A 24197-nucleotide genomic window follows, 5' to 3' on the forward strand; every position below is an offset into this window, starting at 1 on the left:
GATGTCATATTCATAACTATGTTCTAGAAAGGAGACCAGTTTGACTCTGGTAACCATATTGAAAGAATCCTTTTGAACTGCCTCCTGTAGTTGGAGAGCTGCTTCGTGAGTTGCAGTGTGTGTTCTGTCCATCTTGTGACACAATGGACATGATCTTCGCTGTGTGCTAATCGGGAGATACAGAGAGTAGTAGCACACTATAGATCATCTTTTTCAACTTTAATCCAAGTCTTTGATGATTCTCAACCTGGAGAGACAAGCATTCACCTCAAATATGATTTTTTGCTTGTGATATGATTCAGAAGCCATGATTTTGACAGATTAGTCGATACAAAGGCTGTTAGTTTCAGACAGTTCCATCACTGGCATAGCCCTACCTGCAATCAACAATATCTTCAAGAGGTGGTGCCTCAATCTATATAACAGTATCTATCTCATTGAAGATTGCTGTGTTATTGCTTGTCACCTCTCTAATCCAATCTTTCACACAGCAGTGCTGCATTTTGCTTCCAACAAACTACATGAGAGTGCAGTGAACTTTCAGAACCATGCACAGGAAACTGTTAAACCTCTGGTGACTCTACTTGAGAAATAAGTCACCTAGACCTCGAAAACTGAATGGCATTATGCTAAAAGCACTTGTTTGTGTGTGGGATTGACCACTGAGCTACCTTTTACTCCTTCACTGAAGTTTGAGAGGATGGCCATAACTCTGTTTGTCTTGCAGAAACTGAGTGTAGGCCAGTCTGTCCTTTTATGTTCTGTCAGACCAGCAGAACAGTCCCATTGGTCCTATTCTCCTTTGTATCCTGGTACCCTTGGAGCTCATATTCAATTCCCCATTTATTTTGATTTTGCCAGTAACCAACACTAAAAGATAACTTACACTAGCCAAAAAAAAACACTTTTTTTTGTGATAAATGTTATCTGGAAATCCATGACCTAATATGGACAAGGAGCATTCAGGGTAGTATTGATCCTATGTATTGGACACACACAGAAGCCCTTTGTAAAGGGCATAAACCAGCTTGTCCCATCTGTGGAAGAGTCTGCGGTTTATAAATTTGGAACCAAACTCTGTTCAATCTCAATGCACTACCGAAAAAGGAGATGAACCTGTATCGCAAAGTTGCTTATATTTAGTGATAATTAAAATCGTATGTATGTTTTTGTTGAGCAGAGGAAGATATTTATTTGTGATGTGAGGGTTAAGTGAGAAATTACGTCACTCAAAGGGATAAAGATACGGCACTTGCAATCTTGAAAAAAAATGCTGTAGTACTTATTTTCTTCAGGTTAGTTCTGCTTAGGTGTAAGTTAGTGTGAGTTTCATGCTGTATTAGTCTCTACAATTATGTAACCCTCGGGTTCAGTCAGCATCAGCATGCATTTGTCTCAGGGAAGACGGTCTCTGGCCCAGCCAAGCTGAAAAATCTTGTTTGTGTGGATGCTGCGTGATGTGTTGCCCAGTTACAAATCCGTACTGCAGAATATCAAGACAGTACACCATATGCAATTAAATGATTGAACTTTATAAATCTTAATCTGACTATAGGGTTAATAAAGAAAATAAAAAGTAAAAGGGCCCATTTTAATGAAACAGCCTAGTATGCACATTGGAACTCATGTTTCTGTCCATTCATTCCCCATCGGCCTCCTCCGAGTCTTGCTGGCCCTCGGACCCTCGCTCCAAATCCACTCGGTCCGGTGGTCTACCAACTCTCTCCACTCGCGTCTTCTTTCTTCATCTTTCGCCGACAAAGGATCATGAAATCCCTTCTTTCAGACCCACAAGAGAGAACAACATGCCTCTCATTGGATGGTGCACATTCCAAACCTATCTCGAGTCATAACACAAACATTGCTGCTGCAGAGAAACCATTACATTAGCAGTGAAACCTTACAGCGCGTTACAATTATTTTGATCTTTTTGTTCATCACCTTGAATTGCTGTTTGTTCTGCCATTTTCTTTTTATAATATTATCTACACCTTTGCATCTGATCAATTTTCTCAGAGCCCTTGGCAAGGTTGTCAAGCCGACGAGTGGTAGTGGGGACAAGCTCCCACTACCTAAAAGTGCTCCTCACAGCATGCGCCTCAAATAGCCTCTGACAACCAAGTCCAACTCCTGGCCTTCCCATGTGGCTTAGCCTCTAAGCCCGGCGGAACTGTTTTTACTGACAGGAGAAAGGGCGAAGGCAAGTCCTGGGGCCTTAAAACGAGTGCTTCGGGTAGATGGAACTCATCAGCCTGGGAAGGCAGTCCCTCTAAGAGAGGGAAAACACCCACTCATGGGAAAGGCTTCGGGAGTAAACCCTGAGGACAAATCCGGAGCTGGAGTCCTTAAGGCAGTCCGTTGCCTTCAACCTCATTCTGGCAACTCCTGCGATGACACTGGTGCCAAGCTGTATCGGCCCTTGCCTTTCCCGTGGACAACATCGGTGTCGTGGAGAGGGGAAAACTTGCTGCATGGGCAACTGCCAGTCTTCCATACAACCTTGCCTAGGCCTGCGCCCTGGAAATTTCCAGGTGCAGATCCATGGTCTCGCGAGACTAACGGATGCCACCACCACCACCACCACAGTGGCATGCAACAGTGGGCACCCCTGGTCAAAATTTCTGTAACTGTGAATAGTTAAGTGAGTAGAAGATGAACTGATCTCCAAAAGTCATAAAGTTAAAGATGAAACATTCTTTTCAACATTTTAAGCAGGATTGGTGTATTATTTTTGTTTTGTACAACTTTAGAGTGGGGAAAAAAAGGAAAGGAGCATCATGCAAAAGTTTGGGCACCCCAAGAGATTTGAGCTCTCTGATAACTTTTACCAAGGTCTCAGACCTTCATTAGCTTGTTAGGGCTATGGCTTGTTCACAGTCATCATTAGGAAAGGCCAGGTGATGCAAATTTCAAAGCTTTATAAATTCCCTGACTCCTCAAACCTTTTCCAAGCAATCAGCAGCTATGGGCACCTCTAAGCAGCTGCCTAGCACTCTGAAAATTAAAATAAATGATGCCCACAAAGCAGGAGAAGGCTATAAAAAGATAGCAAAGCATTTTCAGGTAGCTGTTTCCTCAGTTTGTAATGTAATTAAGAAATGGCATTTAACAGGAACAATGGAGGTCAAGTTGAGGTCTGGAAGACCAAGAAAACTTTTCAAGAGAACTGCTCGTAGGATTGCTAGAAAGGTAAATCAAAACCCCCGTTTGACTACAAAAGAACTTCAGGAAGATTTAGCAGTCTCTAGAGTGGTGGTGCACTGTTCTACTGTGCAGCAACACCTGCACAAATATGACCTTCATGGAAGAGTCATCAGAAGAAAACCTTTCCTGGGTCCTCACCACAAAATTCAGCGTCAGAAGTTTGCAAAGGAACATCTAAAGCCTGATGCATTTTGGAAACAAGTCCTGTGGACTGATGAAGTTAAAATAGAACTTTTTGGCTGCAATGAGCAAAGGTATGTTTGGAGGAAAAAGGGTGCAGAATTTCATGAAAAGATCACCTCTCCAATTGTTAAGCACGGGGGTGGATCGATCATGCTTTGGGGTTGTGTTGCAGCCAGTGGCACAGGGAACATTTTACTGTTAGAAGGAAGAATGAATTCAATTAAATACCAGCAAATTCTGGAAGCAAACATCACACCGTCTGTAAAAGAAAAAGCTGAAGATGAAAAGAGGATGATGTCTGCAACAGAATAATGATCCTAAACACACCTCAAAATCCACAATGGACTACCTCAAGCTGAAGGTTTTGCCATGGCCCTCACAGTCCCCTGACCTAAACATTATCGAAAATTTGTGGATAGACCTCAAAAGAGCAGGGCATGCAAGATGGCCAAAGAATCTCACAGAACTATACTGTTATACTTTTATTGTTGCCAAACAATTGATACTAGAATGTACAATCATCACAGCGATGTTTGATTCTGCACTTCCTGCTCCCTGGATTACAAATATTAAATATTAAAAGTAGTAAAAATTAGTAAATATTAAACATTTAAATTATAAATCATAATTAGAAAATAGAAAAATGGAAAGTAAGGTAGTGCAAAAAAACTGAAAGGCAGGTCTGGATATTTGGAGGGTACAGCCCAGATCCGGGTCAGAATCCGTTCAGCAGTCTTATTACAGTTGGAAAGAAGCCGTTTCCAAATCTGGCTGTACGATTCTTTAAGTTCCTGAGCCTTCTCCTGGAGGGAAGAGGGACGAAAAGTGTGTTGGCTGGGTGGGTCTATTCCTTGATTATCCTGGCAGCACTGCTCTAACAGCGTGCGGTGTAAAGTGAGTCCAAGGACGGAAGATTGGTTTGTGTGATGTGCTGCCTTTTGCAAGGAAGAATGGGCGAAAATCCCCCAAACAAGAATTGAAAGACTCTTAGCTGGCTGCAGAAAGTGTTTACAAGCTGTGATACTTGCCAAAGGATGTGTTACCAAATACTGACCATATGGGGTGTCCAAACTTTTGCTGTGGGCCCTTCTCCTTTTTTGTTATTTTGCAACTGTAAAAGATGGAAATAAAAAAAGTAACCTTGCTTAAAATATTAAAGAAATGTGTCATCTTTAACTTTATGCCTTTTGGAAATCAGATCATCTTTTACTCGCTTAGCTAATCACAGTAACAGAAATTTTGACCAGGGGTGCCCAAACTTTTGCATGCCTCTGTACCCAAGTGTACTGTATACATCTCTAAGATTTTTCTGAAAAAAATTGGAATACTCAGTTGGTCAGATTTGATGAGGTGGTCAGAGTCTGCAGTGAGCCATCTGGTCTATCAATCACGATGTGCACTTGAATGTCACTCATGGCAAACACAGACTAATGGAGTACTAGAATACCAGCTGGTCTGCTTACAGCTGCTTTTATTTGTATTGCTATCTTGTCATTTTTCATCTCGATTTTATCATGAATTGTCTTTAGAAGTTTGACAAAACGGGTGAAAATGAGAAATTGTTCAAAGTCTCAATGCCAATTTTATTGTGGCCAACCGGTTCTTAGGCATGCTGATCTTAGTAACTTTCTGATTTTGATTAAGTACCAAGTGCACAATGCACGGTCTGTGGAGTAATCCTGATGTGTCAGTTTTCCTGAATAGAGACTGTTTCCTCAGAGTTTAAAGTCCTACCAAGCCAGCAGAACCAATCTTTCTTTCAGTGATATCTGGTTTCTTAAAAAATGTAAATTGTTATTTGGAGTCATTTTCAAATAAAATCAAACTAATTTATGCAAGGATGATCTGCATCCGCAGAGTGCCTGAGAGATGGGTAATGTAGGTCTTCAAATTATTCCTGTTAACTAGAGCAAAACAAATGTCCTCCATACCCCACCATCCACTCTTACACTTTAAAAATGTTGAGTGAGGAAAAATGGAAATTACCGACTTCATTATACAATCAGTGGTTGAGGTGTTGGAGTCTTTTCTGAGGGATGTGATGACAACTATTTGGGAATGAATAAAAGGATTGAACAGAACATGGTTTTGTGAAAGGCAGGTTACATTCCACTAATGTACTGGAGGTCTTGAGAATGTGACTAGTAGAATAGATAAGGAGGTGGTGGGGCGGTCAGTTTGTCCTTGTCAAAAGTACCATCCCAGAACACCACAGATTCAGGAGAGTGGAGTTGTTGAAAAAGCCTGTTAATGCATCGGAAGTTGAAGGTGGACAAGCATGGATTTGTAGGATTACTGTGGACTACAAAACTGAGTCCAATAAGTTAAATAATCCACTTCGGGTGATACTGAAAATCACACTTCCATTTATTGAGAGAACATGAGCCCTGCTTTGGTGGCAAAAGACCACCTCCCAAATTACTCACTTAGTTCATTATGTGTTAATTTGCCTATCTGCAGATTCTGTATAAGCTTCCTTGGCCCTCCAAGAGCTTAAAAAAATCACACAGGAACAAAAATGAATTTGTGCTGCTTAATAAAAGTTCCTTCTGGCATAGCCACTTTTCTTGTTTCATCCTTAATTTGTAAATGTGGCTTTGTTTGAATTCTAAACATTGCAGTAATACTTGCTTGCATCCCCTTTTTTCTACAACCATTTGATTCCTCCTTGTGGTTGCAACTGTGTTTGAAGCCTGAAGTTATTTCATGTTTAGTGGTTTCAAGATTACTAATTGAGAGAAGAATGATTTTATCTGTTTTAGTGCACCCAGCATTTGATTTTGATGAATACAAGTGGAGATAAGAACTTCGGCAGAGTGTACAGCCTTCATCAATTTCTCATTCCTCTATTCTCCTTCAGTGCTTTTTCCTCACTGAAGCCTTCCTCCTCCCACTTCCCCAATTTCTACTCTCCTCACAAGATCCATTTTACCATTGCCAGGCTCCTGCTATCTTACTTTCTCTTGTGTTTAATAAGCCAAAACCACTTGACAAAAAATGTTGTCATATTCCAAACAATCTCAATTATACCTCGCACTGGTCCTGTTCAATTTGAAGAAAGATGTACTGAACCCAAAATATTCTTTTCAAGCATATTTACAGTTCAGACTCTGTGGTTTGATTATAATAAATCTGTGCACATAAATTTAGATATTACTGACATGTTTGATTATATCTTGTCAAACAGAAATAATTAATAGATTATTGGCAAATGGTTTTCTTGTTAATTAATGATTTGTTATATTGTATCTGCAGTGAGCAAAGTATATGCCAGGCGCGGGCTGCTGTCATGGTGTATGATGATGGCAACAAGAAGTGGGTACCAGCTGGAGGAGCAACTGGATTCAGTAGAGTACATATTTACCACCACACAGGCAACAACACATTCCGAGTGGTGGGGAGGAAAATTCAGGACCATCAGGTAGGCATTACTTGAGCTTGGTTTGATATTATACTAATCTCAATTCAGATATATTTTATGCATATTTATTGTGTAATTTCCTATCTTTTACTAATTTCTTTCAGCTTAGATTTACAATTCTCATGTTTTGTAGGGATCTTCATGTTATTCTTTGTTTTGGAATTTTTCATGTGGTTTATTTTTAATAGCACAATTGAGTACATAGAACTGTCGAGCACAGGAATGGATTCTGGAGCTCATCATTCCTGTGCTGACCATGGTGCCAATCTAAACCAATCCCAGCTATCTAAGTATCTTTTAAACATTGCTATTATATCTGTTTCTACAACACTGACCAGACACTCCAAGCACCTGCCATTCTCCATTCTGTGTGTGTGTGTGTGTGTGTATATGCATATACACATATGTACACATGCATACATACACATCCATCCATCCCCTTTTAAAATTCTACCTCCATACCCCCCACCTTAAAGATCTGCTCTTTAATATTAGACTCTTGGGGGGAGGGGAGCTAAAAACACCTTGTTTACTCTGTCTGTGGTTGCCTCAGGAGGGTTTTGAAGTTTGCAAGAATACAATCTAAGTTAGTCTAACCCCTCCTAATGTATCCACTCCAATTCAGGCAACATCTTGGTGCACCTCTTGTGTATCTTCTCCAAACCTCAGTCTTTCTAATAGTACAGAAACCAGAACTGCATACTATACTTCAAATGTGGCTCAGCCATGCAGCTTTTATACTCAGTGCCCTGACTGATGAATGCAAACATGCTGTTATGGCTTCCCTACCAGCCTCTGTGCTGTCACTTTCCTAGAGCTATGGATTTGCTTCCAAGTTCTGACTGTGAAGTGAGTGGAAGAATTTCGGGTAGAAAAAGTCTTTTTTTTAAAAGAACTGCTCGGGGAGAAGGGTCTGCACTGCACAGGCGCGTGACGTAGTGCACCAAGGTTTAAAAAGCAGACCACCATATACAGCGGCCATTGTTGTAGCGGCCATCGTCGGAGTGGACTGAGTCAGAGTGGGATGGCTTTGACTCAAACAGGCTTCGGCGAGAACAGGCACAGGCCAGGGTAGGTTCTGGTAAGTTTTTTGCTCAGATTGTCTAGCGTAGAGAGAATGCCAGGCAGGATGTTGGAATGCTCCTCTTGTAGGATGTGGGAAGTCAGGGAGCCCTCCAGTGTCCCTGACAATGACACCTGCAAGAAGTGCATCCAGCTGCAGCTCCTGACAAACCGTGTTAGGGAACTGGAGCAGGAGCTGGATGACCTGCAGATCATTCGGGAGAATGAGGAGATTATAAATCGTAGCTACAGGGAGGTAGTTACGCCAAAGGAGCAGAGGACAGGAAATTGGGTCACTGTCAGGCGAGGGAAGAGGAAAGGGCAGGCAGAGCAGGGTTCCCCTGTGGCCATTCCCCTCAACAACAAGTATACCGCATTGGATACTGTTGGGGGGGATGACTTACCTGGGACTAGCTGCAGTAGCCGGATCTCTGGCACTGAGTCTGGCTCTGCAGTGCAGAAGGGAGGGGGGGAAAAGAGGAGAACGGTAGTGATAGGGGACTTGATAGTTAGACGTGCAGATAGAAGGTTCTGTGGTCGTGACAGAGAATCCAGGATGGTTTGTTGCCTCCCAGGTGCCAGGGTCAAGGATGTCTCTGATCGATTGCATGACATTCTGAAGTGGGAGGGTGACCAGCCAGATGTCGTGGTGCACATAGGCACCAATGACATAGCAAGGAAGAGTGAAGAGGTCCTGGACAGTGAGTATAGAGAGCTTGGTAGAAAGTTGAAAAGCAGGACCTCAAGGGTGGTAATCTCAGGATTGCTACCTGTGCTAGGTGCCAGTGAGGGTAGGAATAGGATGCTCTGGAGGAGGAACAAGTGGCTGAGGAACTGGTGTAGGGGGCAGGGTTTCAGATTTCAGGATCATTGGGACCTCTTCTGGGGCAGGTGGGACCTGTACAAGAGGGATGGGTTACACTTGAACCACAGGGGGACCAATATCCTTTCAGGGAGGTTTGTTAGTGCTATTGGGGAGGCTTTAAACTAGATTTGCAGGGGAATGGGAACCAGAGTGCCAGAGCTGACAGTGTGGCTGGGGTGAAAATAAATGATATTGAAAGTTTAAGCAAATCCGCTGATAGAAAGGTTGTGAGTGGTGGTAAAAATCTTCTGAGGTGTATATATTTCAATGCAAGGAGTATTGCGGGGAAGGCGGATGAGTTGAGGGCGTGGATTGACACGTGGAATTATGATGTTGTAGCAATTAGTGAAACTTGGCTACAGGAGGGGCAGGACTGGCAGCTTAATATTCCAGGGTTCCGATGTTTCAGATGTGATCGAGGCAGAGGAATGAAAGGTGGGGGAGTAGCATTGCTTGTTAAGGAAAATATTACAGCAGTGCTCAGGCAGGACAGATTAGAGGGCTTGTCTACTGAGTCCTTGTGGGTGGAGCTGAGAAATAGGAAAGGTATGGCCACATTAGTGGGATTGTATTACAGACCACCCAATAGTCAACGAGACTTGGAAGAGCAAATCTGCAGAGAGATAGCAGGCAACTGCAGGAAACATAAAGTTGTGGTGGTAGGGGATTTTAATTTTCCATACATTGATTGGGACTCCCATACTGTTAGGGGTCTAGATGGTTTAGAGTTTGTAAAATGTGTTCAGGAAAGTTTTCTAAATCAGTATATAGAGGGACCAACTAGAGGGGATGCAATATTGGATCTCCTGTTAGGAAACGAATTAGGGCAAGTGACGGAAGTCTGTGTAGGGGAGCACTTTGGTTCCAGTGATCCTAACACCATTAGTTTCAATTTGATCATGGACAAGGATAGATCTGGTCCTAGGGTTGAGGTTCTGAACTGGAAGAAGGCCAAATTTGAAGAAATGAGAAAGCATCTAAAAAGTGTGGATTGGGACAGGTTGTTCTCTGGCAAAGATGTGATTGGTAGGTGGGAAGCCTTCAAAGGGGAAATTTTGAGAGTGCAGAGTTTGTATGTTCCTGTCAGGATTAAAGGCAAATTGAATAGGAATAAGGAACCTTGGTTCTCAAGGGATATTGCAACTCTGATAAAGAAGAAGAGGGAGTTGTATGAAATGTATAGGAAACGGGGTAAATAAGGTGCTTGAGGAGTATAAGAAGTGCAAGAAAATACTTAAGAAAGAAATCAGGAGGGCAAAAAGAAGACATGAGGTTGCCTTGGCAGTCAAAGTGAAGGATAATCCAAAGAGCTTTTACAAGTATATTAAGAGCAAAAGGATTGTAAGGGATAAAATTGGTCCTCTTGAAGATCAGAATGGTCAGCTTTGTGTGGAACCAAAGGAAATGGGGGAGATCTTAAATAGGTTTTTTGCGTCTGTATTTACTAAGGAAGCTGGCATGAAATCTATGGAATTGAGGGAATCAAGTCGTGAGACCATGGAAACTGTACAGATTGAAAAGGAGGAGGTGCTTGCTGTCTTGAGGAAAATTAAAGTGGATAAATCCCCGGGACCTGACAGAGTGTTCCCTCGGACCTTGAAGGAGACTAGTGTTGAAATTGCGGGGGCCCTGGCAGAAATATTTAAAATGTCGCTGTCTACGGATGAGGTGCCGGAGGATTGGAGAGTGGCTCATGTTGTTCCGTTGTTTAAAAAAGAATCGAAAAGTAATCCGGGAAATTATAGGCCGGTGAGTTTAACGTCAGTAGTAGGTAAGTTATTGGAGGGAGTACTAAGAGACAGAATCTACAAGCATTTGGATAGACAGGGACTTATTAGGGAGAGTCAACATGGCTTTGTGCGTGATAGGTCATGTCTGACCAATCTGTTGGAGTTTTTCAAGGAGTTTACCAGGAAAGTGGATGAAGGGAAGGCAGTGGATATTGTCTACATGGACTTCAGTAAGGCCTTTGACAAGGTCCCGCATGGGAGGTTAGTTAGGAAAATTCAGTCGCTAGGTATACATGGAGAGGTGGTAAATTGGATTAGACATTGGCTCGATGGAAGAAGCCAGAGAGTGGTGGTAGAGAATTGCTTCTCTGGGTGGAAGCCTGTGACTAGTGGTGTGCCACAGGGATCAGTGCTGGGTCCACTGTTATTTGTCATCTATATCAATGATCTGGATGATAATGTGGTAAATTGGATCAGCAAGTTTGCTGATGATACAAAGATTGGAGGTGTAGTAGACAGTGAGGAAGGTTTTCAGAGCCTGCAGAGGGACTTGGACCATCTGGAAAAATGGGCTGAAAAATGGCAGTTGGAGTTTAATACTGTGAGGTATTGCACATTGGAAGGACAAACCAACGTAGAACATACAGGGTTAATGGTAAGGCACTGAGGAGTGCAGTGGAACAGAGGGATCTGGGAATACAGATACAAAATTCCCTAAAAGTGTCGTCACAGGTAGATAGGGTTGTAAAGAGAGCTTTTGGTACATTGGCCTTTATTAATCGAAGTATTGAGTATAAGAGCTGGAATGTTATGATGAGGTTGTATAAGGCATTGGTGAAGCCGAATCTGGAGTATTGTGTTCAGTTTTGGTTCACCAAATTACAGGAAGGATATAAATAAGGTTGAAAGAGTGCAGAGAAGGTTTACAAGGTTGTTGCCGGGACTTGAGAAACTCAGTTGCAGAGAAAGGTTGAATAGGTTAGGACTTTATTCCCTGGAGTGTAGAAGAATGAGGGGAGATTTGATAGAGGTATATAAAATTATGATGGGTATAGATAGACTGAATGCAAGCAGGCTTTTTCCACTGAGGTAAGGGGAGGAAAAAACCAGAGGACATGGGTTTAGGGTGAGGGGGGAAAAGTTTAAAGGGAACATTAGGGGGGGCTTCTTCACACAGAGAGTGGTGGGAGTATGGAATGAGCTGCCAGAGGAGGTGGTAAATGCGGGTTCTTGTTTAACATTTAAGAATAAATTGGACAGATACATGGATGGGAGTTGTATGGAGGGATATGGTCCGTGTGCAGGTCAGCGGGACTAGGCAGAAAATGGTTCGGCACAGCCAAGAAGGGCCAAAGGGCCTGTTTCTGTGCTGTAGTTTCTATGGTTCTATACTCAAGCATCCTGCCAACTACTGTATACTGCCTTCTTGAAATTTAACCTTTCTAAATGTATCATCTAGAACTTGTGTGCACAAACTCCATCTGCCATTTCTCCATCCAAATTTCCAGCTGATCTATATCCTGCTGCATGCTTTGACAACCTTCCTCGTTCTCCACAGCTCCACCAATTTTCATATCCACCGCAAATTTAGAGCATTTAGATCATTTACACTTTCATCCAAATTATTTCAAACAAATGAGTTCCTAGCACTGGTCCTTGTTGAACACCACTGGTCTCTGACTTCCAGTTAGAATAACACCGCTCTGATGCTACCCCTCTCTTCTGCGATCAAGTCAATTTTAGATCCAGCAGCGCATTCATCCAGTTAGTTTCTGGTCAGATGCTGCCTGACCTGCTGAGTTCCTCTAGTATTTTGTGTGTGTTGAGAGAAAGTATGGTGTCCTTACAAAAGACTCCCTTGGAGGAGGTGTTATCTAAATGGCTGTGGAACTTGGTGGGTTTGCAGTAAATGTCAGTGGATAGTTTTTTCTGAGATGGAGTTAAAGAGAGCCAGTAAGAGGAGAATGGTGTCTGAAATATTCCATGTGAATTTGAGGACAGAGCGGAAGCAAGAAAAGCAGTTAACAAAATTGATAAGTTTGCATTGGTACAGGAGGCTGTACAAATGCAGTCATCGACATTGGGGAATGGTGACAGTAAATTTGAACAAAGAATGCTCCAAGTTGCCAATGAAAAGGAGGTGTGATCTCTCCACTGTTTGCAATGTGAACCTACCACATCTTTCCTTTCCTAACCCTGCTTTTAACAAACTGATGCCTTCATTTGTGCATTGCTTCACATTCCTCCCTGTCCCCAGGCACTTTTCCCTGCAAATGTAGGAGACGTACACCTGTACCTTTTCAAATATACTAGGATATATTTAAAGCACATATTGATAGGTTCTTATATAGTTAGGACATTAAAGGTTACGGGAAGAAGACAGGAGAATGAGGTTGAAAGGGAAAATAAATCGGCCATGATTGAATGGCCAATGAGCCAAATAGCCTAACCCTTTGTAATACACACAAAATATTGGGGGAACTCAGCAGGCCAAGCAGCATCTATGGAAAAGAATAAACAATTGGTGTTTGGGCTGAAACCCCTTATCTGTCCTGCTGAGTTCCTCCAGTATTTTGTGTGTATTTCTTTGATTTCCAGCATCTGCAGATTTTCTCTTGTTTGTGGCCTGATTCTTTTCCTATGAAGAGGAGCCAACCATGTCTGTTGAATTTGATACTTCCAAAATGGCCTTTTCATCATTGGCGAGCCAAGTGTAAGCTGGGGGTCTGCTTTGCCAAGCACCTGTACTTTGTTTGCACTGAACATCTTGAACTCTGGTTTTAAGCTATTCTAGTCCCCCTTCCCATTTCGACACCAACCTGTTGTCCACTACCTCCGATTCTTAGTAACGCCAAGTACAAACTAGATGAATAGCCTACAAACTAGTGGCATGAAAGTTAAATTTTTCAATTTCAGGTGACCTGAATTTCTATCTCTTTCTCTTGCTGATTCACTCAGATCCTCTTGCACACAGTGCTTTTTAAACCTTCTCAGTCCCTTTGTTATCCACTATATTTCCTCTTCCCTACCTGGTTCCATCTGCCTTTCATCCATGCGTACATCCCACTAGGTCCTCTATCCCTCCTCTCATTGTTCCTACCTACTTAGCATCTTTCCCTTAATATCATTCTGTTTATCCTCTTCCTTTATTAGGTTCCATAAACTACAACCCTTTGATCCAGTAATTACCTCTCAGTCACTAACTCCATCCTTGCCTCCCCACCTAGCTCCATCTCCCCATCAATCCCTTCAAATTGCAATTATCAGCAAACATTCCATTTAGTATTCTGTAAAGAAGGGAATATCATTGATGTTGTTTGCGTTTAAATATCATTGATATAAGGCTTTTCATATACCAATTCTCATATAGGAATCAGAAGTGGAGAGAGTGAGCAGTTTCAAGTTCCTGGGTGTCAAGATCTCTGAGTATCTGACCTGGTCCCAGCATATCAATGCAGCTATAAAGAAGGCAAGACAGTGGCTATGCTTCATTAGGACTTTGAAGAGATTTGGTATATCAATAAATGCACTCAAAAACTTCTATAGATGTACTGTGGAGAGCATTCTGACAGGCTGCATCACTGTCTGATGATGGGGGGGGGGGGGGGCTACTGCACAGGACCGAAAGAAGCTGCAGAGGGTTGTAAGTTTAGTCGGCTCCATCTTGGGTACTAGCCTATGAAGTACCCCCCCCAGGACATCTTCAAGGAGTGGTGTCTCAGAAAGGCAGCATCCATTATTAAGGACCTCCAGCACCCAGGGAATGCCCTTTTCTCACTGTTACCATTGGGTGAGAGGTATAAAAGCCTGAAAGCGCACACTCAGCAATTCAGGAACAGCTTCTTCCCCTCTGCCATCCGATTCCTAAATGGATATTGAACCCTTGGCCACTACCTCAATTTTTTAATATATAGTATTTGTTTTTTGCACAATTTTTAATCTATTTGATATATGTATACTGTAATTGATTTAGTTATTTATTTTTATTTTATTTTTTCTGTACTATGTATTGCATTGTAACGCTCCAACTAAATTAACAAATTTCACGTCACCTGCCAGTGGTAATAAATCTGATTCTGATTTATCTAAAACAACAGTAGCATAGCTCTAGGAAGATTGATTTCCAGTGGTGATATCAACTACTCTTGTGGCATTTGCAAACAATGGTGATATAGCCCAATCAACCAACTGCTGCCTTGGTGTCACCGGCAGCCACTTCTTCCTTGCCTTGAATCACAAAATCCACGCTCATGCCCTTCAGCCCACTGAGTCCATGTCAACCATTATGCATACAGTTATACTAATCCTATTTTATTCTCCAAACATTCCCTTCAACTTTCTCTAGATTCCACCAGTTTCGTTTGCAGTGACTGACAAATTGTGATGGTCAGTAACTCTACCAACCTACACACCATTGTAATGTGTGTGGAAATGAGAATGCTGAAGAGGGAAAAAATACTATAACCTCGTAGACTTGCCATATTCCTCCCTTTACTATTATCAGGCTGGGAGGAGATATAGATTGCCATAGAATTAGCCTTAATATACATGCCCTTAATGTGGACTTTGGCATGACAATCAAACAGTGCACCATCATCCTCATGTAACCTGCACTTTGATGTTCAGTTGGGTTCTACAGGCTTACCTGAGGCTGGATTTAGCCTTGCTCTTAATATTCAAAATTTGAGAGGTGAGTAGATGGTTAGGTGTTTACTTTTAACAATTGAACAGCATTTGACCGCATGGCATCAAGGAGCTTTGGTAAAATAAAGAAAAACACCTGAAAATGCAAGAACTGCTTGGGTTCAGCAGTGAGCATGAGAAGTGAAACAAAATATAATCTTTCATGTTCTGAAATGTTGGGAATACAGAACAGCACGCAAAATGTTGGAGGAACTCAGCAGGTCAGACAGCATCTATGAGGAGGAAATAGCATAATGTTAACTCAGTTTTGTTCTCTGCAGATTGGAGTTTTCCAGCATCCTTTGTTATTAGCTAAACTGTAGTTCTGCAAACACCACTTGTTGCATGTAAGATTTATATGAATGAAAGTTAATTTCTTGCAAGAGAGCACTGCATCCAACAATTCTTTCATCTGTGTGATCAGTGACTTTCCTTCCATTGTAAACTAAGAGTAGAGATTTTGTTTATTATTGCATTATTCAATTTATTTCAAACTGAAAGGTATTGCAGCTCAGAGAACAAAACAAGCCAGGAAGGACCATGGTGGCAAGTAATGTACAAAGTAAAGCCAGACAGTGAACATATTCAGTATGGGAGAATCACATCATCTTCCCTTGATATTTAATAGCATAACCATGATTCTCCTATCTCAAGTTTCTTGTCACCTTTGACCAGAAATCTGTGGATAAATGTGCTGTATGCGCAGCACAAGTTTGATGTTCTGTTTCATGTAACACTGAATCAGAATCAGGTTTATTATCACCGGCATTGTGATGTGAAATTTGTTAACTTAGCAGCAGCAGTTCAATGCAATACATAGTCTAGCAAAGAGAGGAAAAAAATAATAAATAAAATAAAACATAATAAACAAACAAGTAAATGAATTACATATATTGAATAGATTTTTTAAAAATGTGCAAAAACAGTGTTTCGTAACCAGCAACAATGAATATTAATCGAGACAAGTTATATAAAAACAACCAAACATTTATCAAACACGTATGAACGATTAGGGAAAAAAAACAAAGGAAAACTTTAACAGGAGGTTAACAGGTATGCAGCCGTTCACCAACTCCACTCGGCTCTGGTTCTTAAAGTGTTAAATGCAAAAATAGTTCTTAAAGCGATATAGTCAGATATAGTTCTTAAAGCGATAACTTCGAAAGTTCAACAGTTTTACACATTCAATTGGGAGAGACTTCTCTGGAGAAGGGTTTCTTCACAGACGGACCTTTACTGCTGGTTCTGTCCACAGGATTCCCGATGCCAAAAATAAACAGTTTAAATCAACTGACCTTAAATTCCTTTAGAGGGAGAGAGAACGAGCACCTTTTTGCATGAACTCATTGCCCTTTTGCAAGAGTTATCTCGATGCAGGTACTCTCCAACGAAGACGCAATAAGGTCGATTCTTTATTAAACTGCCAAACTTCTCTCGATCTTTCACTCAGATGAATTCTTCACTCTCCCCTCAACTGTCGGAATTGAGCAAATTGGCGCTTCCAGCCACAAATTTCCAGTCCAATAATACAAATCTTGTAAGAGAACGCACCTTCTGTTTTAAAAATGAAACTGCGTCACAAAAACAAACACGCAACAGAAACTGAGGCACAACACGTTCTACCTGGAAATCTACAAACTCAAAATCTCTACTGCGTCACCTGGGTCGACCCTTATATAGTCACGGGGCACATGTCATCACGTGACCTCACATCGGCGGGAAAATCACATCAGGTGACCTCCAAAAGACCATTACATCATTTTCACACAAAAAAACAGATCTCCTTGAGCATGTAACAACAAAAATACTTTAAAAAAAAAATAGAAGTGAGGTAGTGTCCAAAGCTTCAATGTCCATTTAGGAATCGGATGGCAGAGGGGAAGAAGCTGTTCCTTAATCGCTGAGTGGGCCTTCAGGCTTCTGTATCTCCTATCTGATGGTAACAGTGAGAAAAAGGCATGCCCTGGGTGCTGGAGGCCCTTAATAATAGAAGCTGCCTTTCTGAGACACCGCTCCCTAAAGATGTCCTGGGTACTTTGAAGGCTAGTGCCTTCAAAACTCATGAAAATCTTCCCACCATGCTCAGAGCAAGTCATGAGCATGACTGTCTACTCTTCCCAGAAGTGTCCAACACTATAGAAGAATTCTAGTACTATTTAGAGCAGTGCAGCTCATTGGTGCATGGCCTGCCACTGTCTCGTCAAACAGACTTACTGAAAGCAACATACATCAAAGTTGCTGGTGAACACAGCAGGCCAAGTAGCATCTGTAGGAGGAGGTGCAGTCGACGTTTCAGGCCGAGACCCTTCATCAGGACTTACTGAATGTAGCTGTTGTTGGTTTGCCCATGATCACTATCACCTAGGACAAAGGACAGTGAGTGAATGGGAGTACTACCATTTGTAAGTTTCACAAAATCTTGGCTTAGAAGCACAGTACTTCTCTGCATAAAATGCTGGAGGAACTCTGCAGGTCAGGCAGCATCTATGGAAAGGAATAAAGAGCTGACATTTTGGTCTGAGACCCTTTATCAGGACTTTCCTGAAATTGCTTGGATCATCTCATAGAATTACACTGAGGTTACAATGTTTAAAAGTGATGACTTAGTACTGGCAGTCAGACAGGGGAATACCATTTGTGGACAGACATGGTAGTGAGTGTCTACATAGGATACCTGGGCATTAAGAATGGAGGTGCTTTACTTCTCCAGGCATTTCTGATGCTTTAACAAGTTCTGTCATATAAAATTCTGAGGACCTTGACAGGATACATGTGGAGAGGATATTTCCTCTAATCGGAAAATCTTCAGTTTGGGGTCACAGTTGAAACTAAGGGCCACCTATTTAATACAGAACTGAAATGAAATATTTCATCTCTGGAGACAGATTATTGATATATTTTACAGACCCACCAACTCCCACTGTTAATTTGACTACTCCCCCTCCCCCCGGTCACTTGAAAAAATGCTATTTCCTTTTCTCAGTTTCTCTGTCTCCACCACATATGTCCTTTCCATTCCAGGACATCCAAGATGTCTCCCCCCCCCCCAGAAAACAAGGGTTTTCTCCCACTGCTATCAGTGTAGCCGTCACCCACATCCTAATGGCATCAAAATCAAAAATTATTTTCTGTTTGTAATCGCTTCCCTGTCCTTTGTCACTTGGATTCACCTCTGACCCTCTCACTTGCTACTTTATACTCCCTTCCCTCTCACTACCCTTTCATTTTGGCTTCTGCCTTCTCTTTCTTGTTCTGATGAAGGGTCTCAGCATGAAAGGTTGACTGTTCCTTTCTCTCCATAGATGCTGCCTAACCTGCTGAGTTTCTCCAGCATTTTGTGTGTGTTGAAATATTTTCTCTCTGCTTTTGTGTCTTTGCAACTCTTCCTCAAAAGTCTATGAAACCATTGAATATTAGGTAGATAAGCAAGCCAGGTGATGAAAGGTAGATGGGAATATGGAGCTGAACTTACAATCAGATGACCCATGATCACAAAGGGCTGAGTGGCTCACTTCTGCTAATTTGTATTTTTGCTGTCATAGATGAAGCACATCAGCTCTGGATGACATTGCATGGCTCTGTAACTGACATTCTCTAACTTGTGCCAAAGGATGTCAGCATACTTAGCTCCCCACCTCCCACCCCATCATAGCCATACTGCTCCAGGTTTATCACTGCTTGTCTGGGTATGGAAGTGTTTGCACCAAGATAGAAAGTCATTTCAGGTGGCTGTTGTTTCATCTTGATTTGTATCTCTCTGAACTGTGTAAGGCCAAGCTTAAAGTGCACTGGCATTCCATTTATTCATTTTTAGAATGCTGGTAACTTGTGCAATCCCTATCTGTACTGTTAAGAGTAGTGAGTGAAAGGCTAACTTGGGTACCTGAGCTGAGCATGCACTTTTTGCAGCATACAATCTGTTGTGTTGGACAGGGGTCATAATGTTCTGCTGAGACTAGTAACTGTAAATCACACTTTGCTGTTGTAGCACAAATCCCTAGTGCATGGGATTTTGTTTTTACCATGACTCCTGAGCACCAGCCATAATACGATATTCTTAACTCCTATATGGTACTGATTGGCTGAGGTGTGTTTTAAAAAGGTTACTAACAGTTGTGTTTAACATCTTTTTAAGGTTTGGCATTAATTTTATTTATTTGTTTAGCCTTGTTGTGTTATGTAGCTCCACCTAATGGCTTAGCTAAGAATTGAGTGGAGCCTGAAGGACCTGATAATGATGCAGATTTTATTTGAACTGTATGTTTGGTACAAGGAAAGCTTACTGTACCTTTATGGGGTTATCCCATCTTTGAGAGACCTTTTTCTGTACATGCTCCTTCAACTCTGCCAATGCAAGGAAAATCTTTTGCCAATTCAAGAAACTCTTGTCAAACATTTCCCTTCAAGCCCAGGATGACTGCAACCCAAGAGTACAAAGCTTTTTGACCCTTTCAGCATGCTTCTTATGCCACTATTTTTCAAAAAAAAGTACCTGACACCTTTCGTCAAGAATAGAAACTGTCTCTTTAATCTCCGAGTATTCTTTAAATTTACCACCTTAAGAACATTGTGTCCACGTTTATTTCAGTTTCATTCTTCAAACCTTCAGTTCAAATTTAGGAATATGGGTGATGGCTCCAAGCTATATAGTTCCCTGAGAAGTGATACTGGATTGCTTTGGCCTCTGTGCTCTTGGTAGTTGTGTCGCCAAGGCCAAGGTATTCCCAAGTGGTTTTGAGGAATGCGATCTATATGCTCAAGACTTGTGCACGAGCTTGGAGTTGATGATTATTGATGATTGTTGCTGTGGTGTTTGTAAAGGGGAGATACTATTATGTTGGCAAATTTCAAGGCCCGAAATTTCAGCCCTACTACTCCGTGCCAGCCAAAATTCCCCCACCCCATCTGAGCCCGTCCCATCTGCCTGCATTTAACCTGTCGTCTTCTCTTCCCACTATCATCGGGTGAGGGTGTGCAGGAGTCTTGGGTCCCATGCTGCCATGTTCAGGAGCAGTTGTTGCCCTGCAGCCATCAAGTTCTTTGATTGGCTTCACTTGCCGAGGTGTTGAACTAACCCTGAAGCTGTGGACTCGCTTTTGGGGCTCATATTCTATGTGTTATTTGGTTATATTTTTGTTATTTGAAGGATTTGTCCTCTTGCACATTAGATGTTTTGTTGGTCTTTTTTATTTGTGGTTTTTCGTGGATTCTGTTGCGTTTTTGTTTTCCTGTAGGAGCCTGCAGGAAGATCAATTTCAAGGTTGTATATGGTATACATACTTTGATAAAAAAAGTTATTTTGAACTTTGCACAATGAAAATCATATAGTACATAACTGGCACATACTTTATGGAAGGAATGCTGTGAGTTGTGCAATGACTCTGGTAGTTACGGCGCCTATAAAAAGTATTCACCCACCTTGGAAGTTTTCATGTTTTATTGTTTTACAACACTGAATCACAGTGGATTTAATTTGGCTGTTTTTGACACTGATCGACAGAAAGATTCTTTCATGTCAAATTGAAAACAGATCTCTACAAAGTGATCGAATTTAATTACAAATATAAAACACAATAATTGGTTAATTAGTATTCACCCCTTTCAAGTCAGTATTTAGTAGATGTACCTTTGGCAGCAATTACAGCCTTGGGTCTGTATGGATAGGTCTGTATCAGCTTTGCACGTCTGGGCACTGCAATTTTTCAGTATTCTTTACAAAACTGCTCAAGCTCTGTCAGATTGCATGGGGATCATGAGTGAATAGTCCTTTTCAAGTCCAGCCGGAAATTCTCAATTGGATTGAGGTCTGGACTGTGATTTGGTCACTCCAGGACATTAATTTAACTTTGTTTTTAAGCCATTCCTTTGTAGCTTTGGCTTTATGCCTGGGGTCATTGCCTTGCTGGAAAACAAATCTTCTCACAAGTTGCGGTTCTCTTGCAGACTGCATCAGGTTTTTCCTCCAGGATTTCCCTTTATTTTGCTGTTTTCATCCTACCCTCTACCTTCACAAGTCTTCCAAGGCCTGCTGCAGTGAAGTATCCCCCTCACATGATGCAGCCACCACCAAGCTTCATGGAAGGGATGGCATGTTTTTGATGATGTGCAGTGTTTGACTTGCGCCAAACATAGGATTTAGTCTAATGGGTAAAAAGCTTAATTCTGGTTTCATCAGAACTGTTCCAGCTGACTTCAGAGTCTCCCACATCCCTTCTGGCAAACTCTAGCCGAGATTTAATGTGAGTTTTTTTCAACACTGGCTTTCATTTCTCTTTGAGACTCTTCCATATAGCTGTAACTGGTGAAGCTCCAGGGTTGTCATAGGTCTCTTGGTGGCCACCCTCACTACTCCCCTTCTTGCATGGTTTACAACTGTGCCATATTCTTTCCATTTCTTGATGATTGTCTTAATTGCACTCCAAGAGATATTCAGTAACTTGGAAATGTTTTTGTATCCATCTCCTGGCTTGAGCTTTTCAATAACCTTTTCACAGAGTTGCTTGGAATGTTCTTTTGTCTTCATGGTGTAGTTTTTGCCAGGATACTGACTCACCAGCAGTTCTACCTTCCAGAGACAGCTGTACTTTTACTACAATTAATTGAAATACCTTGACTGTGCACACAGGCGATCTCCATTTAACTAATTATGAGACTTCTAAAACCATTTGGTGGTACCAATGATGATTTAGTGTGTTATTTTCAAGGGGGTGAATACTTATGCAATCAATTATTTTGTGTTTTATATTTGTAACTAATTTAGATCACTTTTTGGAGATCTGTTTTCACTTTGCATGAAAGAGTCTTTTTCTGTTGATCAGTGTCAAATATGCCAAATTAAATCCACTGTGATTCAATGTTGTAAAACATAAAACATGAAAACTTCCCAGAGGGATGAACTTAAACGCAAACAACAGGAATTCTGCAGATGCTGGAAATTCAAGCAACACACATAAAAGTTGCTGGTGAATGCAGCAGGCCAGGCAGCATCTCTAGGAAGAGGTGCAGTCGACATTTCAGGCCGAGACCCTTCGTCAGGACTAACTGAAGGAAGAGTGAGTAAGGGATTTGAAAGTTGGAGGGGGCTCAGAGGGATGAATGCTTGTTATAGGCACTGTATATTAGCTGTATCCATCCAGCCAATTGTGTGATCTTGTTCACCAAATCTAGCCTCATCCAAATTATCATTTATTATATTTTCAAATATTTCCTTTATTTATCTCCTGCAAATCCAAACCCACAACAAAATATACTCTAAATATAATGCACACATAGTGGTTGTTACTATTGAAGTGTAAAGTACATTTATTATCAAAATATGTATACCATATACAACCTTGAGATTCATCTTGCAGGCAGCCACAAACACCGCAGCTGGAGTCAATTCAGTGCTGAGGTGAGTAAAGCCTCGGGGAGTAGCGAGCTGATCACTGCTTTGTCCTTTGCCCTCGGCCTCAATGCCTTAATTTTTAAAACCTGGCTGACATTGATTTATTACTTGCTTTTGGGCCTAGGCCCTGCTGCTGCAATCCAGCCCACAGTTTAAACCCAGCCTACAGTTTTGCTTCAGCCGCAAATCTGCCCCAGCAGTTGTCTTGCCCGCACCTGCATTCTCAAGAGTCCAGTTCACTGAATCCTTCCAGATCCCATAAAAACGCCTGTTTGTACAGATAGTTCAAAAGTACAATTCTCAAAGAGAAATTGCAGGTTGTAGTGATTGTAGTCCAGAAAAAAAATTTAATGGAATAATTAGTTTTGTTAACTGCCTGCAAAACATTGACATGTCTTGCCAATGCCGTCTTAGCAATGGAACCCAAAAATCAGGGGTTTGTACAAGATCTGACCAAATCCCTATTGTCATCTAAGCTTTATACTGATCTTTGTGTGTACAGCAGTCCAGGAAGAGAATCAAAATCTAATTCTTATACTTTTGATTGATTGATATCCTCGAATTGATGGCTCCGTAATTGTCAGCCGATTATTCATCCAAGATGCTTGTCTTCAGCAGCCAAGATTCTTTCTGGAAAGCTGTGACGTTGTAGGGTAGTTTGAGTCTCCTCTACGTAGAATCATAGACCACTACAGCACAGAAACAGGCCATACTCAGTGCCTCCTGTACCTGATAAAGTGGCTATTATGTTTGTAGTCTTCTGCTGCTTTAGCTCATCCACATCAAGGTTCGATGTGTTGGGCTTTCATAGATGCTTTTCTGTACACCTCTTTTGTAGTGCGTGATTATTTGAGTTACTGCTGTTTTTCAGTCAGCTTGAACCAGTCTGGCTATTCTTCTCTGACCTCTCATGAACAAGGCATTTTCGCCCATAGAACTGCCACTCACTGGATGTCTTTTTGTTTATCGCAACATTCTCTGTAAACTCTTGTGAAAATCGCAGGAGTCCAATAGTTTCTGAGATACACAAACCACCCATCTGACACCAATAATCATTCCAATCAGTCACAATCACTGGGATCACATTTCTTCCCCATTCTGATGTTTGGTCTGAACAGCAACGGAACCTCTTGACCATATGGGCATGCTTTTGAGTTGCTGCCATATGATTGGCTGATGAGCTATTCGCATTAATGTGCAGGCATATAGGTGTACCTAATAAAGTGGCCTCTGAGTATATTTTACCTGTCATCCAACAGATCTCTACGTGGTTTAACTTTTGCTGAATGAAGATGTGAACTGCTTCATTTCCAAGTGGAACTGAACTTTATGCAGTCAATGAACATCACCAATTTTGATGTTCAGGTTAAAAAATTTGAAAGTGGCTGGGTTTATACTTGCTCTGAGGACTTCCTGACAATCACAATTATCGAAGACAGCCATCACATGAATCTACTTGTTTCTTTTGGTGCTGGGTAGACATCTCAAATGGCTCTCAGTTTGTTTTTGGATGAAATTGTTTAGCAAAATTTCAAAATTTGTCACTTTTTTTGTAGGTATACCCCATAAAACTTTCTGCATAAATTCATAAATGTATACGTTCACATGCATAGCTCAGAATCCAGGCCACTACCAGTTTCTATGTAGGGATGCAGTCACAAA

General features: G+C 41.5%; 1 protein-coding gene across 3 annotated transcripts in view; it reads left to right on the forward strand.

Annotated features, from left to right (window-relative positions):
- The window catches only part of enah (ENAH actin regulator), a 340698-nt gene that overhangs the window by 170722 nt on the left and 145779 nt on the right, over positions 1–24197 (forward strand). For all 3 annotated transcript variants that reach the window (XM_063040502.1, XM_063040500.1, XM_063040499.1), the window contains one exon: positions 6643–6808. In XM_063040502.1, coding sequence (XP_062896572.1) covers positions 6643–6808 — 166 coding nt within the window. The remainder of the gene's footprint in view (positions 1–6642; positions 6809–24197) is intronic.

This window comes from Mobula hypostoma, chromosome 2, assembly GCF_963921235.1.
Source record: "Mobula hypostoma chromosome 2, sMobHyp1.1, whole genome shotgun sequence".
NCBI lineage: Eukaryota > Metazoa > Chordata > Chondrichthyes > Myliobatiformes > Myliobatidae > Mobula > Mobula hypostoma.